This window comes from Spodoptera frugiperda, chromosome 8, assembly GCF_023101765.2.
Source record: "Spodoptera frugiperda isolate SF20-4 chromosome 8, AGI-APGP_CSIRO_Sfru_2.0, whole genome shotgun sequence".
Classification (NCBI taxonomy): Eukaryota; Metazoa; Arthropoda; class Insecta; order Lepidoptera; family Noctuidae; genus Spodoptera; species Spodoptera frugiperda.
The window spans coordinates 5,292,921-5,313,829 of record NC_064219.1 but is presented as its reverse complement, the minus strand read 5'-3'; the positions used below and the strand labels follow the sequence as shown (position 1 = coordinate 5,313,829).

Genomic DNA, 20,909 nt, shown 5'->3' with positions numbered 1-20,909 from the left:
GTAGAATCAGTGCTTACCATCGTTTATTCGACTAAAAACCTAAATTGTTCATGTTAGCACATCCCTATGACGTTATTGACGTAAAGAAACGTCAACCAAATGTCACAAAATTGCTGTACTTTGTGTTGGATTGTTGGTTTTATTTTCAGAGATTGAGATAACTCGACTGTTATGGAGTTTTATTTTAATAAGCAAACAATGTTCTAGTTAGTTTCTCAGTGAAGACTTTGTTTAATAATGGTTTTACCTGGATAACACAGTCAGTTTGTTTACATCAAGTAAGTTTAATTGTTATTGTTATGTTTGATTACTTATGTTTATTTACACAATGTTACTAACCCAGAAGCTATTTCTACTTCATTGTTCGATAAAAAAATCTGTGTAATAGTTTCGAAACGTTTAGTTCAATAGAATGCGAAAATTCTTCTGAATCAGAATCTATCTATTTGCAATCAATTTTCTTATTGGGAAAATAGAATTAAAGTCCTATTGTCTTCTAATTTAATGTGTACGGTAATTTAATGGTACGTATTAATCATCATAAACTTGGATAAAAATTATATCACTAGAAAAAGTAACTTTCTTTGTTTTGTAATTTAAGGCCATAAGCAGGTAGGGATAATGTTACAGTACCAGCTAATAAGGAAGTGTAAACTATCAACGAATTCTATTCATTGATACCCTTGATTGGTTTCAATAGAATTTTAATCTATAACTGTGTAAATAATAACTTCCTGGAATCCTGAGTCATACATAAATATTATCTACATATTACTTTACCTTATGTAATAATAAATTTGCTGTAATATCGAACCTAGTTTACCCTAAAAATTCCATCCATTAAATTCACAATTGGCGTTCCATAGTCTCTGCCTACACCCATAGGAGACAGGCATGTGTAATGTATGCATATCTATTAAAAATAAGTATACAAACCTCCTTACTTCCTTCCTGCTTTTATGATTACTATTCCAACACTAATAGACACCAGGCATTGTCAAATAACTCCCAACCTTATTTATTTAATTGAATAGAATGGTACAAATAACCACTTACACTACTCAATACACTATAAAAACTAAATACTTATAAACTACCTTCATAATAGTAAATGCATTATAATGTCTACCCCATAGCAACAATTAAATTAATAGTGTCATTGACTCACGACCCACAGTTCACAAGCATAGATAACAGAATAATTATTTGTTTACTTTGACAAGGTAGTTTAGGCCTATATCAAACTGTTATATAAGTTACAAATATTTACCTATATGTATTGTTTATTTAAGCTAAAATGTGTTAAGATTTTGTCTTCCTATATATTGTTTTATAGTGTGTAATGTGTTGTTGATTTATTGGCCAATAATTTGAAATATTATGCAGGCATTTTGAAAGTTTTGATAGTCAAAATACTTATCTAACTAGGCCACATGTCTGGTTAGAAATATTCACCTTTGTTATATACTTGTTGCAGAAAAAATAATACTCCAAAATGAAGGAAGAAGAACTGACATACATATTGAAACTCCTTGATCAACTCACAGGAGAAATATATGATGTAAGTTGTAATTAGAACTTAAAACTATAAATTTTAAGGTTGAAAATGGTTTACTATAAATATTTTGTTCTTTTTTAGGAAATCATACAGCTTTACTATGACATAGAAGAATCGAAACCATGTAAACAATTTAGTAGTGAAACAATAGAGTTTTTAAAACTTAATTTAAAGAACAACCCTGTTACCACCACAACCATTCTGTCCTACATACAGCAGAATGCTTTGAAAGACGATGCAAACTTGAACAAAATACAAGCACTATATTTAGACATCTTGAAATATGAGCTGACTGAGACCAATTCTATAGACAGACTCATCACATTAATCTCTTTAGTTAGATGGAATGAAGGTTACATGCCTCAGTTTGTGAACCACATACTACAGCCTATATCTGAAGAACATTTCAGACAGTTCAGAAAGCAAATCCTACTGAGTCTCATACCACATGAGAAGCCAGAACTTTTGTCCATAACCTCGGATCTGATGCAAAGAAATGAGCCTCAGAAGGAATTCAAGCTGACACCAGAGTATATGCTGGAGCTTTGCTACCAGGACAGGACACACTGGTTGCTGAAGGCTGCCCAGGTGTACAAACAACAGGTCCACGACATGAAGAATGTGACATTCAAAATCAATAACTTTACTAAACAGATTCTGATAATGGTGCTCATTGATCTCACTAACAGTGCTGAAACCTTCGACCTCACCTCCCTAGTGCATCAACTGACAAACATATTCTCTATCCTCGACACATACACCACTTGTGACGACCACCTTCAATTCTACATCACCGAAGTAAAGAGGGAACTGACAATAATAAAGTTTTGTTTAGAAAACAATTGTAAAATAATGACCACTTCTATATTTAGTCAAGTGTTGGCACAGAGTGCTCTAGCCGTGATATCTCAAGTATGTAGGCTGTCCAAAGTAGATAGGTATAAAGTTTCGAGACTTTTAAATACAAACAATGACTTTATAGCAGAGTTGAAAACTTTGAAAAATAAAACTAGCAACAAGAATCAAGAGAAATCTAGTTCCAATTGGGATGTGATGACGTATAATAGTTACTGTGCTATAACGAAAATAATTGACACGATAGTCAACTCCTCTGAAGGAGTAGATGAGTCTCAAAGTACTGAGTCTTCCCTGGATGAACTCAAACGCCTAGTGCTATCGATTCAACCTTTACAGAGCTGCATAGAAGTAATAGAGAACATTTTCTCGTGTCTCTTCTTGAGATATGAGTATTTCTCGTGTCATGAGCACAGTCAGGACTACCCTTGCGGCGCTCACTCGGATTGTTCGTACTTCTACGCAAAGAAACAGACATCGACCTCGAAGAACATCAACAGTAGTAATGCAGGGTTCATGTGCAACTCGTACACCACTCAACTAGTGCTGAATACTTTGAAATTATGTTTGGAGACTTTAGAAGAGAAGTTTCAAGTCGATGATGAGCAGGAGGTGTTTATGAGGCTTAAGAAGTTAGTGAAAGTGGTGAACCATTCTATTTGGAAGCTGCAGTTGGTGTCGACATTGTCTCCGGACATGAGCCCCTTGCCTTTGAAGCTGTGTTTAGATTACGTGGAAGTTGACGAGAGCAGCGACGACGAGGCTCGAGAGCTGGACCTCAAAGTGTTCAGGAAGAAACCAAAGACTAGACGGAAGAATACCAGCTCCAAACACGATGTGGAACAAGTTATGTTTGCTTCGACCGTGTCTGATGAAAGTGAGTGTAGATTTGCATTATTTTCTCAAAAGCCTCATCAAATAAATTTTCTTTTTGTGTTGCTGAGCGATATGGAAACTTCTGACAAATTAAGGGACGAAAGTGTCCACGCCAAGTCGAGTAATTTTCACTTGTTTAATTGCTAAGCGATTTGGTGGCCTCATAGGGTCATGCACAATATAAGGCCTTCATTAACCCCTTAGTCCCTGACAAACAGCTTGGAACACTTGATAATTGTAATCAGCTTCTTATTTATTTCAGCGTATCCATCTAAAAAAGGCAATGGGATCGACTTTATATCGATAATGCTGGCCAAACCGACCAGCCTCGTGGCGCTCGCGCTCTACCATAATGACTTCTCCAAAGCTAATCAGATATTAGAGGTAAGTGGTTTTGTAATTTATTTAGTCGATTATTTAAATGTGCATAACGAGTTGATCGTGTAAACTCGAACAAAAAACAAAGAAACTAATGCAATGTTATTATGGTCTTGCATCGCTCTCCGTAAATTAGGAGGAAAGCAAAAAATGATAGGAAATGTGAAAGTTTGTTTGCTTGGATGTCTGTTTGTCCGTCAGTCACGCTGAAACTACTGAACGGACTTTGATGAATTTTGGTATACAGACAGGGCATAGGCTGACTTGGGTGATATACTTTTTATACCACGGGAAAACGGGCGAAGATCCCTCGCATAGTTGAGGTGACGATCGCAGTTAAGTCATCGAAAATAGAGAACGCTGTTGCCCAAACTTCATTGGCGGGTACCATAACTAACTTTATTATATTCTGTTCCTTACATTATACTATTACTACAAAATAAAATAACACAAAATAAAGTCTACAATATTTTAATGAAATGTTGGAACTCTTCGTAACATTCCTTCTCCCGTTCAGTAGGCTCGTACAATATCTCCCCAGTTTTAGTTTTAAATATCCCGGGCGGGTACAGCACTACGTATTGCTTAGCTTCCTCTATTGTCTGCCGCGGCTTGAAGAACTTGCAACAGAGACAGCAACAACACCAGCCTGAGAGAATATATTGATTATACAGAAGTACTAGAATTGGTAGAAACGGGATATTTACCATGTTTTTCTATTTTAATATAATCATCATTATGATTATGGTGCAACATTGTCGAAATATAGAAACTCATTAAAATAGAAAAACAAAGTAAATATCCCGTCTCAAGTTCTAATATTAGTGTTAGTGACCATGTCATTTTAAAAACTTATACAGGAGTATATTTCACATTAACTTTATGACACTAAGACACTATGATCACACGTCCAGTAGGTCTGTGTCTAAGGATACCAAATGGAGTTAAGGTGGCAAAACAAACACGTTGGTTACCCCCTTTTTTAGGGGGGATAATCATCCAATGACTTCTCTAGCTTTGAGAGAGGGAGTGTCAGACTCTTACTGGCTAAAAACCACCCCGTTCCTACTCCTGCTTTTCGAGCCGGAGCCCCGGTAACCCGCTAGGCAGTTACCCTGGTCTTCGACAACCACTTGGTTGTGTAAGCGCAACAAGCAGTTTTTGTTCTAAGCTGCATCCAGCGGCTTTTTGCGACCTGGCCTTTATTGGGTTGCCTGTTCTCCTTGCGAGATGTGCTTGCGAAGAGACGAAGTGTGTGGTCTTAATTGACTGCACGGTTGGCGTGGTGGCAGGGCAACCGGCTGCCTCGCAACGTGTAGCGGATTCGATTCGGATTTCGGGTCTGGGTGTCATGTGTATGTGAACTTGTATGTTTGTAAACGCACCCACGATACAGGAGAAAATCCTAGTGTGGAGCAATGTCTTTTAAAAAAGTGATCAAAGCTCTAGGGTTTTCAACAGTCTCATTGTCCTACATTATACAGTTCCGCCCCCGTTACGTCAAACAATGAAACATTACAATTGTGAATCATTTGTGAATTACCTTTAATGAAGTGTAATGTGCTAATATCGATTTCATTTTATTCACAAAACCCCAGCTTTATCTCTCATCACGTGCAAATCCATGTATCAAGTATCTGTCTTCCGACAACATGAAATTATGGTATCAGTTGCCAAACGAAATTAAACTTTATATTTAATTATGTAAGGGCGTTTTCCCTAGACAAGTATGCAGTACTTTAAGTATGAATTAAAGAAGAAAATGCTAAGCCTTGACTTTGTTTACTTTTGTTGTTTATTTAGTTACTGCTCTGACCTTGCTACTTCCTATAAATAGGTACGATAGGTGATGTTCCCTGTCTATCAAATTACAACCTTAATACAAAGGAAATAGAGATGAAAATTACATACACGTGTTAATTGCCAGTAGATTCTACATGTGAATTTACCAGTTTTTATCGTGATAGTTGTTGATATAAATACTTTTTGTTTGAGAGAGAATTATGTGTGAACACTATCGGTATAGGTGAATGTACCTTGCGTGAAATAGGCCGAAAGATAAAACAGTCTGGACGGTTTTGTACACAAACCGTTTTGAATTTTTCAAATCGTCGTTTCATTTAAAACACTAAAATTATTGCGATAATTGTTCTCGTATAAAAATACGCGATACATTTGCGATTAATGGAACCAACTTGAACTAAACAACAATAGAAAATTGTCCAACACAACTATTAATGGAACACTATTCGCTATGGCTTAGGCAGAAGGGTACAAAATCCCTTGTCAACAGCTACACCGGTTAGTTTACCAGACTCCCAAGTAACTTATGTATTAGTTACAAAAAATCTCTACACAGGAACGCTCTTTAAATCTGAATCATAATTTCCTCTCAGGCTAGGCAATCAAACTAAAAAAAACAACTAAGAAAGAAAACAACAAACCTATTCACAGAACATTACATGAGTTATGTGTTTATGTTTAGTTTACGCAATTACTGTAAGCTGGTTTATTTAATTAATTAATTATACGGTACAACGACATACGTGCGCATTGTAAACACACAGGTTATCGCTTGTTTTCGCTACAATGTAATGTTCCTAGATTAATAATAATAGTTCTGCTCTACTTATACATAAAGAAGAAAACAGACTATTAACTGGGTATTTATTAGGATTTGGGGGGGGGGGGTGTCATCCAGTGACTTCTCCCGCCTTGGGCGAGGCGAGAGGGAGTGTCAGACTCCTAAACCTCCTTTTATCTAGGCAAAAGACTAATGACCTGTCTGCTCGGTAGCCCCTCTATAAGAATACACGTAAATTGCTGTAGTCTATTACTATTTCATTGATTACTGAAAAAGTTATGCTTTTTTTACGACAGGCGGCCCTTCAAAACGCGCCTAACTTTCTGAGGAAAAAAGACTAGGAAGGTTGGAATTTTTACCTCACTAAAACTTCACCAGTGGCCAACTTCAACACCTATAAGAGGCACTGGATCATCTAATAGGCCTACTCCGGAAGATTCCTCTAGGGTTAGTTTAGATTTCCAATTGTACAAAGGCGTCTAAAAGTTCTTAATTAGCCCTTGGCCTACTTTGAGTAAGTAACATTCTGATAGGCCTCATACATAACAATACTTATTGACTCCATACTTAATACAGATAAAACTACCAACAATTTTCCTGTTGTTAGCTGTTGACTATTTAAAAGACCTTATCGCAAATGTGAAAATGTATGTACCTAAATGTTCTCTGAAAACATGTACATTCATATTTTTAATACAACCGATTGATTTCGGAAATAACTCAATGGTAGCACAGTTTGGTATAATCCCGAACCCCAATGAGCCATCGTATTATAGACGAGGCTCATACACAACCTAAAGCTGCGTCTACGCTAGACGAACCGAGCACGAGCGAAGCACAAGCGGAGCCGTTCTCGACTTTGTCGTTCGCGGCGTCAAGTGTGGACGTACAACGAACCAACGCACATCCCTTTGCGCGAGCGCGAAGCAAATCCCTTTGTGTTCGTCAAAAACCGACAACAGGCGGAACGCAGCCGAGCACGAACGAAATGCTCGCAGCGCGCTCGTTCGAGGCTTGTAAGTTGGTCCACACTAGACGAATTGTGTTCGGCTCGTGCTCGGCTCTCCTAGCGTGGATGCAGCTTAACGTGGTGAAAAGCCCTTCGAACGGTGCAATATAACGTCAAATTATTAAGTTATATTTACCTCTAGTGCACCACAAAGGTATAGCCACAGCTAAATACACAAGAAACCATATAAGGAAGATCCTCCAAAACCTGGCCATCACGTCTCTAAGCGTAAAGCGGTGGTTGCGATACTCTTCTAACACGCACTTCATTGCAATCAACCCAACACCGTCCACATAGGTGCAGTTTGTAGAATCACTACTGAACGACAATAATCTCATAACTTCTTCCCAAATCCCGTATTGTGATATTGTGGTCACTGGAAAAGGAAAACGAAATTCATAGTAATATTAATTCCTATCTTTAACTAGTAAGAGGTCCCAAAAAGATACATCTTACTTCTTACTAGTTAATATGTAATTGCGAGAGTTTATGTGTATGTTTTTACTCAATCACGTCAAAACGACTAAACGGATCGAGATTCAATTTGGAACGAGGGCTATTAATTATGGTCTGAAATAACACATATTGTTATGACATCAACAGCCTATAAGGTGGTTAGGTGGTGACCACTGCTGATAGGTCTCTTCTTACACGGAGGTATGAGCATTAATCACCACGCTTGCTCAAATGCTCAATGCTGGTGTGGAATAACACATAGGCTACTTTATATCCTACAGGAACCTCGGCAAAGGCACTAGCAGAAGCTAGTTCTCTAATATTTTTAGAGTGTTCTACATTTTCTCCCCATTTTGTGATAAACATTAATTGTATTTTTTCACCTTTATCAGATTACCATATTATACCGAGAACAGTGTTTAAAAAAGAACCAGGCATGTTTTGGCGACAATACAGGACTAAAATTATTATACGTCTGCCTCGTTGGTTGAGTAGTCGCAAGTACGACTGCTGGACAAGGGGATTCGGATTCGATTTCCGGGTCGGGCAAAGTAATACTGGCCTTTTTTCGGTATTTCGAAAATATCTCAGCACGGAGTCTGGAATTGTGCCCAGTATATGGCAATAGGCTCACCCCTATTACATGGGACTTTTGGTGAAAAGTGGGTGTACATTGTATAGCGGAATTACGTGCCGTCAATCTCGCACCTCTGCCTACCCCTTCGGGGATAAAAAGTGTGATGTTGCATAGACGTTGCAGATTATTATTTGTTGTTCCGATTTATCGTAACATCAAAAACAATACATATTTGCATTGCCATTTTGTTGTTTATTAAACTAAATTCTTGAACAATCACGTGTAATTAGTTATTGCAATTGTTCATTGATTAGAGAGCGTGGAACTTACCTGCTTTACTCATGTGATACGCATTGCTGGACTGAGATTCGATGCTCGATTCGTCATTGTATTCATTCGCTAATTCATCGTAATCGTACACATCTTCAGTTTGTGTTTCAATTTGTCGTTTATTAGTTTTGGTTATAGATCTCTGCAATCAACACACATTTAATTTTGTAAATGTATATGTAAAAAATTAAGTAATGTTGTGATTATTAAGACATACGGTAAAATAAAATAATTATTTTAGTCGTATATTAAATCAGTGGCACAACGCTCGCCTTTTAATATTTAAAATCCCTCTAAACGAAAGTAGGCCTTATTACAAGCAACAAATGTATCAAACAATGTTTTGACTGGTCAATGTTTTAGGTTAAAAATATTTTCTTTATTTTGCTTAAGTCAGTCTGATTTTGCACATATTTGCCAGACGGTCATTGATGCCGCGGCAACAGCTGATCAAACAAAATACAGCTGTATAATGTGTGTTGTTTAACTAAATCGCGAGACAATGATTATTCATTGCTGACATTAAAATAACTGAACATTGTTATAAAAATATTATTGTTATTATAAGTTTTTAAACTGCATGGTCACTAGTAATATCATTAGAACTTAAAACGGGATATTTACCATGTTTATTATGAGAATGAACTGAGTTCATCCGTGATAATGGCGCTTGCAACAGTGCCGAAATATCGGAAACTCACAAAAACTAATAAACATGGTAAATATCCCGTTTTAACTTCTAATGATATTACTAGTGACCAGATGCTTAGTCGCAGGAGAATAAAAATAAAAGTGATACATTAAGAAAACCCAAACCTACATTGAGTTACTAAGAAGGTCTAGCACTAAAAGTAGACAGACACAAGTAGCACAACGGAAAGAATAAAGTAAAGAGACACAATAGGTATATTGTGAATATACCTGGTATATCCACTTACCGGTTCTGGATACGTGGTCATTTTCTTCTCCTCGTTCCCTTTCGCAGATATTATCTGGAGACTAGGCTCGTACGGCTGTTTCGCAGCAAAAACCACTCAACAGATTTCAACGAAACTTGGTACAATTGTTCTTCATACTCCTGGGCAGGTTATAGTATACATTTCATCACGCTACGATCAATAGGAGCAGAGCAGTGAAGGGAAATGTTGGGAAAACAGGAGAACTTACTCCATTTTTTAAGCTTCCGTCGCGTGTGCAGTCTTAATGGTTAAAGATATACAGAAATCATGTATGACGGAAATGTTCTCTTTAAAATTGTTTAAAAAATATTCCACGACAGCAAATGTTTATCTTTTATGGGTGACTCACAATAACAAGTATAACTCCCGATAGCTTAGCAGTTCGGAGCTTTCTGATTATATTTGTCTACTCTTACGTTTATAAAACTCTCATTCATCCCTAATTAAAAAATGTTAACATTATTACCTATTTTTTTATCATAGAAATCGGTACAGAAACACCAAAGATATACATGAATTACGCTAATAACCCATCGTGCGTGAATATTGAATCCAGGGGTCGCAATACCGGATCATTTAAGCAAAACCGGTATTTTCGGTATTGGCTCTAGACCAATACCGGTAGTTAGCAGTAGCTCAATAGAGGGATCTCTTTAATTATTATGGGCCTAGCCGTATTTGGGTCCAATAGATATTTATAAGAAGTCATTGTCAGAGTTACTCAAAATGGAGAAATTAAATTTAATTTGAGAAATTATCCACACGAAGATCGACATCCGCGCGGATAGAGTCGCGGGCGGAAGCTAGTAAATAATATATGAACTGAACTTCGATCTCCAACCTTCTCGTGTAGCCGAGGCCTATAATCCAGCAATGGAGTCGTAGGTTGTTGAGAACCGGAGCTACTGACTACCTAGCGGGTTCACCGGGGTTCCGACTCGAAAAGCAGGAGTAGGAGCGGGGTGGTTTTTAGTCAGTATGAGTCTGACACACCCTCCCGCTTCGCCCAAGGCGCGAGAAGTCATTGAATGATTAAAAAAAAGAGGTTGTTGAGAATATCTTAGTTTGCTTCCAAAATGTAGAACTGAGAAAAGTTATGCTTCTAGTTTCTTGACCCTAAATTAATTTAGGCCCTACGCTATCCGTCAATGATAAGATCAATGGACTATACTTCATAATACTTCTAATAATATCTGACCCAGTTTGACTATTGCGACACTTGTCTATCAATTAATGCCTTCTAGAATTCGTAACGTCCTATCATATTTATATGTAAACGATTTACATTTATTATATAACTTATGTTTATTTCGATTACTCAATTGGGCAAAATCTGAACCTATTCCAAAGTCAGGCATTTCTCTGAAGTCATCAAAAATGTATCTCTAAACTCTAAACGGAGCTCGTAAATATAAAATCCTCTTAAGATCCCTTTGTGGATACCTCCCTAAAGTATTGCTACTATTTCAAACATCTGCGCTATAAAACAATTTATATCAATATCATACTCATCCAGTTCCTTAAACTTCTCTTTTTCTTTGTCTAATTTAAATTCTTTTAAGTGTTTTTCGTCGATCATTTCATAATCATCATCAGTTATTATAAGATCCACCTTATAATCCTTGTCGTCTTTTAGCAAAACATTGTACGTATCTTGGAGTATGAAAGCTCTTATACTTATTACGTTACATAGCCATAAAGATATGAACCAATACATATTCTTATAATATTATTATTATTGCAATAATGCTCGTTTGCAAACAATAACAAGTTCTTGACGCGTGACGTTCTAAACGTCCGTTTGACATTGCAGCTTTTTTTTATTTAATGGCATTATATGCTCATTCTAGTAAAAAGGTTGATAATCTTGAATATTCTATGGTTCTGTTTATTTGTAGGTCTAATGTTTACCTGTTTTGTTCTCATGCATGAATAAAATCGAATACTTTCATGTAATATGAGTATGTAATGCGAATTTATTCATTGTTTTACAGATGTTCGACTTGGCTGACTCCGAAATAGCTACAGAAGTAACATTTACGGAGCAACTGCGGAACCTAATAGCGAAGATTAAAAATATAATTTACTATAGAGATGACACTCGTTACGCTACCAAAGAACTGTCAGCTTTATCTGTAGTTTCGACTGAAGTTATGGGACTTGTAGAAGGCTTTTTGGCCTCGAACAGAGCTCCGAATTCCTTTGACATTATAGAACTGGGCGCTAGACACCCACACTTGCAACTGTACAACCATCAAAATGCTCCTTTTATAAACGCCGTGGACATTTTACTAAGCAGTGGCCTCAATAGGGAGATCACATACGGACTAATAAACGTTGTAGAGAGAAAACTAGCCGAAGTAAGGAACTCCACCGACATAGCAGCTGTTAAGAAAACAAATTACATTCGCTTCGTAGAAGACATCGCTAGCGTTACCTTCGAGATTTTTGGGAACACAGAGAAGTCTTTCAACTTCATCGACAATATCTGTGAGTTGATAACTGATTGTAGAATACCAATCAAACATAAAGATTTCTGCAAATTGAATCAACTGGCCAAAGAGCTGAGGCAGTCCTGTGAGGACTTGATTGATGTAGTCACTCCGAACGAGACCGTGGAGATTGACCCCAACTTATTGCAGAAATATCATCAGATTTATATGAATGTCGTGGCAGCATCTGACAAGGATTTGTGCAACATAAGTGAGGTGTCTCGACAAGGAAGTAAGAAGGCGCGCATCCCGTATCTACGGATGTGTTACATGTACTGCAAAACGGTTTCTCAATTAGAACAGGAAGACAATCGTTCCGTAGACAGCGGCTCTGACGTGCCATACTTCGCAGTACTCGAACGGCAACTCCATGACATTTTCGGTCACATGATCAACAACAAAGAAATCCCAGTCACAAACCTGGAGCCCATTTGCAAGAAGCTAAACGTAAATCTTATACCGAAGCTCATACTGAACTTTTGTCCTTCAATCACGTTGGCTGGACCTCCAAAAGAAGCCAGTGAGGTCAACTTTAACAGTCTTCTCCACGTCGTGTACGATTTCAAGAACCCAGAAGAAAATTTATTCTTAGATCCCGTTACCAACTTCGCTCCTTTGCCTCGAGCTCCGGATCCACAGTGCCTCACTTACGTAGTGCTACACAATTGGGTCCTAGCGCACATTATCAAGAAGATCCATACATCTCCGAACGAGAACAGCTTGCAACAGAGTATGGACGCGCGGACAAAATGCTTGAACAATTACATGGAGCTAGAAAGGTTCAACTGCACGAAAGATTTATACGGCAACAACAAATACTTGGCATCTCTTCATACTACCGTCGACTTAGACAAGCTGTTCTTGTTCATGCCACAATTACTTGAAGCTGGGAAGATTTTAAAATGTCTGAACATAATAGACTCGTTGTCAGAGCGTCAGTTAATGTGTAGTGCCAATTTATCCAATTTGAGGGACTTGATTCTGTTCAAACTGGCAACAAATCCGAAAATTCCAAACAATTGGAAGTATTGCCAGCATCTAAAGTGCCCTGAGTTGAAAGTGGACCTTATTTTGAACAACTTAAGCGTCTGGCCAGCGGATGGGGCTCTGGAAGTTTTAGACTACCTGCGGTTCCTGCTTAACCAAGACCTTCTAGATGATGGGTTACATGAGCGATGCTCTGATTGGATTATCAAAATACCTTTGTACGACCAGGTATAGTGTTCATCCTAAATTCATTTCAAATGTTTCCTTACTATCGGTGTTTTAATGAATGCTCATCACATGTTATTACAGATTGCTGCTATAATGGGAGCCAGTCACTGGTATACCATTTACGAAAAATCAATAGAAAACCCGGAGAGTGTAATCGAAGTTCTTATGGATAGTCAACAGGTAAACACTTAACATTTTCTCTATTAATAATCTTTTTGTAACCAAAAATTACTAAGTTAATGTTCTAATTCCAGTTTAAACTGTGCCTAGAATGGGCAGACGCTCACGAAGTATCAGAGAACATGAAGAACTTGATCGTTATGAATCTCCTGCGACAAATGTTCGAATATACAAATCAGGCAACACCGGACCTGGTACACCAACTTCTTCTAAGGCTCCCGACGTCACAGGCAATGGACCTCATTCAAGACGAAATGTCCAAAGTCCGAAACGTAGAAATACTCCAAGTTTGCGTAGACTTCATATCAGAGAATTCATTCGATTGGAAGTCGTTTGAGAACATCAAAATCGGTCTGCAAATTATGCTTGAAATCGATCCGAATTGGCGACATCTGTTCTGGGATCTCATTGAGACCCCTCTACTGATGATCGAGCAGTTCCTAATGAACGCTAAGCTAGATGTCCTCGCCAACATTATAAATAAGATCTCACCGAGTCTGAAAAAGGACCCGAGTGGCGACAATCTGTACTACAATATAAAATCGATTGAAAGTTTAGTTATATCGAAGAATGCTGTGGATGCGCTGTTGAGATTTTATGCGGAGAAGGCTTTAGATATGAAAAATCCGAGGAACGTGTGTCCAGCGCCACCGAAGCCATCAGACGACTCTTTGTTGCAGTCGATAGATTCTATTAACATTGAGGCTGCGAATATGCCGTTTACGATGCCGGAGCAGGTGCCCAGCAAGGAGCAGTGGACCGAGGACTATTCGACGGACCGATGTATGCTCTGCCGGACCTCGATGTTTTCCATGATCATTCGGAGACATCATTGCAGGAGATGCGGTAGACTGGTGTGCCACGCGTGCTCCCGGCATAGGATGCAAGTGCCTACGTACCCGAGCGGGGTGAAGTTCCGAGTGTGTGATGACTGTTACACCCAGACGATGCATAAGAAGGCTAATTCGGAACATGATATGATGTTAAGCAGTAACTCTGACTCGGCGGGTAGTGGAGTAACATGCATGGACTGGTGTTTGTCCACCAACGCGAACAGGAACGACGCTGTCAGAACTGAGTTTGGTTACGAGTTCACGCCTAATGTCACATTGTGTTTGTCTATCATGAAGATGCATTCTATCAATTTGGATTATCCGAGGTGAGTGTGTGTTTTATATTAAGGACTTAAATTAAGGTAGACCAATGTAGTATTGAGTAGTTTCTCTTTGTGATATTTACTTTTTTCATTAATTTTAATTTAAATACAATAGTAAATCGTGACAGTTGCTTTAACTCTTATGTTTTGTTTCCAGGTTCCTCCTAGACCGTAGCGATGAAGTTGCGCGTGAGTTGTCTCGCGGTGGCGACGCGCGTCTACTGGTGCGCGCGCGACGCTCCCTACTACTCGCCGCTGCAGAACTCTACTCAAGGACTCCACAGGAATCTGTGTAAGTATACTAGCACATTATAATATCTAGCATCTGGACCAACGATCCACTGCTTATTGCGTGTGTGCTTTGAACGCTTAACCAAACAAATGATCGATATTTTGAAGATTCAAGAATTTAAACGTTTGGTGTATTGAGTATTCGATATCCTGATCTGGATCTAACCATTTCATATTATGAAAGTTAGACTGTATTTGATTTAAACACGGAGAAGAACTGAGATAAAGATCACCAGGCCACCCTCGCCAGGTCCTCACCAAATACTACGATTTGGTACCTTTTTTTGAGGGGGGGAAATCATCGAATGACTTCTCGCCTTGAGCGAAGCGGGACTCAGGCTCTTACTGACTAAAAACCACCCCGTTCCTACTCCTGCTTTTCGAGCCGGAGCGCCGGTAAACCCGCTAGGTAGTTCGACGATTTGGTACCTACACCCTGCCTTGTAGTATATTTTTGTGCATGACATGGATCTCATATCATATACGAGTGGTGTTAGTGTTGTGAAGCTGTTTGAATTTAATTTCTTTTTCTTCTCCTCTAATAACATCTTCTGATTTGTTTCGTTGCGGGATCCAAGACAGTCATTCATTTCCCTGGGACGCACCGGACTTCAGTGTTCCGGTGTTTTCATGTTTGTATCTACTGTAGATCCTGGCTTACAGGAGTTGCAGCGGTATGGGAGGTTGTGGCGGGCTTGTCCCAATTAAAGAAAAAGCTGTTTGAATTTGTATAATATTACTGTTATAGTGCGGGCGGCGGTAGACTGGTGGTGGCGGAGACGGGCGCGCTGCACGCGGCGCGCTGCCTGGCGCACGCGGACGCCATGGCCACGCTCGTCACGCACCAGGCGCAACACCTCGTGCCGCACCACGGCGCGCATCCTAGTCAGTATACACAGCAACTTTACTTAACTTTCGTCGATAGAAATTGTCGAAATAACTCTTTTGATTGTGTATTTTTGCCATGAGTGTGTTTTGTAATACATTTTAAATGTAAATTTTATTGTAACTTTCGTGAGACATATTATATTAATTATTATGTTATTTGTTTTGTGATAAAGTAGCAAATCAACATTGATTATTTAAAAAGTACTTATTAATTGGAAAAATGAAATATTTAAGAACTAACCTTTGTGTGTTTCTAATTTATCGCAAACCTCTTTTATCGCAGAGTTATTAAAGTATACTTTTTTTTTCCACAGGTCAAATAGTAAGATCGCTTCTAGAAGCTGAAAAATGGGAGCTAGCATTAGAAATAGCAACAAAGTCAGGTCTACCAAGAAACAGCGTGCTTGCAGCTTGGGGCAAAGCGTGCTTGAAAGCAGGCTGCTTCAAGCAAGCCAGAGAGAAGTTTGCGCATTGCTTTAAAAGCGCATTAAACGTTTGCGCAGAAGTTACAGAAGACTGTGAGATTGGTAAAGAGGCTTCGGAATCTCAGTTTATTAATAGAAGGTTGCATAGTATGAGGTATTCGGAGCGCACTAGTTCTATGTCGAGCGTGCAGTCGGACGGACGGCCGCGGTCCAACCCGCCGCTACTGAACGAAATCATATGCATGCTGGAAGACATGAACTATCCCGTCAACCAACAATTGCTGAACAAAGCTGAGACTATTAAGGTATTTAGAATTTTATATTTCATCCTAATTTACACCTTCTATTCTGGCTTCTTTTAATGTAATGTCAACCCTATCTTATTTGTAATAAAGTTGAAATCAATAAGTTCTTACATTGATTACTAAAATTAAATTAATATGACTACATTTCCAGTCAACCAACGAGAAACTAACAACAATGAACACGAACAAAAAGAAGATTCAACTAAGCGAACCAGCTTTAAACATAATGCATACATTGGCCAGTGTAAGGAAGATCAAGCAGGGAGACTACAGTGACTTCCAAACTGCTACCGTCCAGCCTAAGAAGAGCCTTGCCCAAGGTCTTTTACGAAGGAACAATAACCATACAGAACCGAAGATAGACCATCAACACAAAAGACTGGATCCATTCTTCTATAAAGAATGCGTATACTACCTAACAAACTATGGCTCCCATACTGCAAATATAGCTTTTTATATGAAACATAGCAATTTGAGTGAGGTGATCAAGTACTGCTATGACAATCTCGTCGATAAGGAGACCTTTACTGAGTCTGTGTACATGGATTGCTTGAAGAAAGACAAGGTTAATGACCTTTTGAAGGCGATGTCGGATATTGATAGTACGCTGGATATGTGGTCGGTGAGTTAGTGTTTATTATGTCTTATTAATTATCTTTAAGTACTTTAATATATGTGTAGTTTGCCTTATTCTATGCCATCAGAAATTAGTGTCGTTTTTAAATAATACATATGTGAAATAAACCGAAACTAAATGGAAGGATCGTAAATATATTGAATCGCAACTTGTGATCTTAAAATTAGTATACCGCAAAATAAAGCACGCAATTTTAAATACAAGTTTTAAACGGTACAATTTTTTGCGTAAACTCTGCGCAATCTATTGCGCAAAAGTGCGCAAAGTAATCGTAGGTACAATTCTTGAATGCTACTTGTTATTTTTACCCAGGAATACATAATGCACATCTGCCGCACGTTAGAAATGTCGAAGCGACTAGAAGCTCTGTACGGCGTACAGTGCGGCAGCGGGCAACACGCGCGCGCGGCCGCCACGTGCGCGCTGCTGTACGCGCGCCCCGCGCCTACTCCCGCGCGCCTCTACTCCGCCCTACATGCCAGGCAACATCACCTCTCCGCAGCCCTAAGTCATCTGTCTCACTGTGTTCCTGCACCCACTAGTAAGTACAACTCTATTATTACTACAAATCCATTTCTTGTCGTGTATTGAGGACTTAGGACAGCGTTAAATATATTTGACACCACTCCTATTCTTCCTACGGGTACCATAAAGATCTGAAAAAAATACCAACCTGCCTGCCGGGCGTGGAGATTATGGCAAACCCCTTTCATGTAAAGGAGACCCCAAATAGTTCTGGAGTGGAGAGCCACGGGCTGTTTATGAAATCAAAAAAATCTGTTTAATGTTTAACAAGTTAAATATCAAAAGAGTACTAAGTTATAGTTATGTAGCTACATATGTGTTGGTTTTAGCCTTAAACAAAAACATAGTAAATGTCCAGCACAACCCATACTACTTTATATAACTCTTTTTCGAAAATAGTATTGTTATACTAATTTATGCTTCCACCATTAATTTCCAGAAACAAGTGACTCCAGATCGTTTCACTTCAACCTAGACAAAGCAACGATAGACAATCTAATGACCACAATAACGCGACAGATGGAGCTTGCAAAGTACCTCGCATCGTGTGAAGCGAGTGGACGGCTCACTGACAAAGTATTGAACGAAGCTATACCCATACAGAATGCTAGGAAGGAGAATGAAACAGCAGATGTCCGACCTCTCACCTTATTTGGGTCTACTACAGACAAAATAAGACTTGTAGCCGTTGTTCTCGCCAGTGGACCTACCATTGAAGTTGGATTCGAATTAGCTATCAAGTAAGTACTTTTATTGGTCACATGTAAAATAATTTTTGCTTAGGGCTTCGTTTTGGGGCTCCCTAGATGGCGTTAAGATCGCTTTAAGTCCTGTTAGTCATATTTCTATGCCTGTTATACAGTTATCTGACACATGATTTTTTTTTCTTATTATTATTGATAAGTAATCCATATTTTCCAGGATCATAACGGAACATAAACTGGACTCGATGAACATCTATATTCACGTGGCGAAGTTCCTGGTACATTCGGATAGATTCATGGAAGTTAAAACATTAGCCAAATGTGTACGGGCATCTAAAGAGACTGCAGCTAGGTAATATAAACATATTATTACATTATATTGTCACACCTAATCACAGACAGTATACAGAGAACACATTTTTATTATTTTTATAAATATTTAACTACATCCTCTTAGCTTAGATAACCGGCTTGAAATTGCGTTTACGTTGTGTTTCGCACAATCCCCTCCTTCCCCTCAATGCCGGTGACGGTAACTCTTGTATCTCCTCTGGCGTTCATGGACGTCGTCGATTGCTCATCATCGCGAGTAACGAGTTTGCTCGTTTACCGCCCGACCCACTTTGTCTCTCCCTTCAAAACGTCTGTTGTACAAACAATGCCGTAACTTCAAATTGTATATGTTTCAGTCTAATGAGTGATCAAGTGTTGGAGTCGGGAGTGAGTGCGGTGGTGACGCGGTGCGAGGCGAGGGGGCAGCTCTACGATGAACAGGCAGAGATCCTCATTGCCGACATACACAGTGTCACTATCAAGGTGAGAATAGTTTATGTACTAACTCTAAAGAGATGCTTAACCTCTAGACTGCTGGTATATGAGACACAATGGAAAACACATTGTGTCTCGCGTAGATCTGCGCTCCCGGCACACTAAGGGTTAAGGCAAAACTGAGGACCTACTCCGGTTCTCGAATCCGAAGTTTCGTTTAATCTTCGGCCGTAGGTTTTATTGATTTACTAATAGAATTACTTGAAATAAGGTTTTATTTTATTTCATATCAAAACCTATTCATTTATCTTCATTTCATTCGTTCATTTTTGTTCACGAAAGTTCGCAATAAATAGAATACCGACACCTTTTAAGGGAAAGGGTGAAGAAAAAGTTTAGGTATTAAATATAGCACTAATTTTTTACCAGTGGTGTTGTTAGCCTCATGTAGTTTTTTTTTTTATTTGGGAAAATCATTCAACTTCTCCCTCCCGGCGAGAGGGAATGTCAGACTCTTACTAACTAAAATCTACCCTGTGCCTACTCCTGCGTGTGGGAAATGCGATTGGCAATATTTATATTATATACATCCCAATATTATATTGCTATCTAATATCTTTTTCAAATTCTTAACATCATTTCATTTTGTTCCCAGATATCCTGTTACTTAGTGTGTCGCAATGTAAGTAGCGCCTACATTCTCGCAGCACGCAATGACCGCACGAACGATCTTCGCCGTGTGCTGCAGGAAGCTGAGAGGCTCGGCAATGACCAAGTCAGGAATGCTTGTCTCAAAAGACTTACTTCTAAGAATGTCCTATAAAGAGCAGGATTTTTTTTGACCATAGATTATGTGTAAACTTTTTGACAGCTCTAAAGCCAGAGCAAGGTGGCTGTTTGACTATTTTTTATACTGTGTGACTATGAAAGTGTAGCGCTTTTTTTATGCCTATAATAGAACGTGTGCGCTTTGGAGCAATCATAAATCTTGATAAAAATTGTAAATAGTACCAAATGACAATATTCTCATTTATCATACAAATGTAAGTCAATTTTATTTCGAAATTGAATGTTTTCTAATTGAACATAATTCATTTGTAAATTAAGCTAATTCTACAATAATTTAAAAATGTTAGTTTGTTATTAAAATTCACTATTTGTAGTGGAAATTATCACACAGTAGGGTATAATCAGGTGCTTACATATTGAATAAGGAGCCATATAATAAACATTGTGTATGGGAAACTTTATTACTAGGCTATGGATTATAATGTTAAATGGCTTTATGTGATACTGGTTGATATAAAATAAGGCAGAATGGATTGTAAGCTTTTGACATTATTGATAAAGATCAGCATAGTTTAATAAAAAAAGAAAAATATATTTATTTATTTACTCATGTAACTTGGTGCAATAACTGCCTGGCGTGTTCATATGTGATACTTGAATATGTATATTTTTAAATTTAATCATAAATTATTTATTTTTTCATGGCTACCAACTTTGAAATCCAGTATTATTTCTGATGGTGTTCATTATATTGCATGCATTATTCACAAAACTATTGCAATATATTTTGATACAGAAAGTGATATGAGTAAATTATCATTATGTTAAAAAAATATTTTGTGTGTATTAACTGCAGAATGTATTGGTCTCATATTGTGATATCATTGTAATTGTAACTCATAATCTTCAAATCATATTATTCTATAAAAATAAAGATCTTTATAATAATTCC

The 20,909-nt window shown here is 38.2% G+C and overlaps 1 protein-coding gene across 2 annotated transcripts; it reads left to right on the top strand.

Annotated features, from left to right (window-relative positions):
• Nucleotides 1-106: 106 nt before the first annotated feature.
• On the top strand, nt 107-20,905 carry LOC118275836 (zinc finger FYVE domain-containing protein 26 homolog). 2 transcript variants are annotated; one of them, XM_050695613.1, is made up of 16 exons: nt 107-278; nt 1,478-1,561; nt 1,640-3,290; nt 3,570-3,673; nt 11,577-13,289; nt 13,371-13,469; nt 13,544-14,628; nt 14,783-14,917; nt 15,665-15,801; nt 16,119-16,534; nt 16,686-17,156; nt 17,484-17,712; nt 18,136-18,436; nt 18,618-18,752; nt 19,090-19,216; nt 19,824-20,905. In XM_050695613.1, exons 2-16 carry the CDS (start codon nt 1,496-1,498, stop codon nt 19,989-19,991), a joined length of 6,837 nt encoding a protein of 2,278 aa, XP_050551570.1. In that variant the 5' UTR covers nt 107-278; nt 1,478-1,495; the 3' UTR covers nt 19,992-20,905. The 2 variants fall into 2 exon arrangements, with proteins under 2 accessions (XP_050551570.1, XP_050551568.1); XM_050695611.1 differs by having other exon boundaries at nt 3,552-3,673.
• Nucleotides 20,906-20,909: the final 4 nt, after the last annotated feature.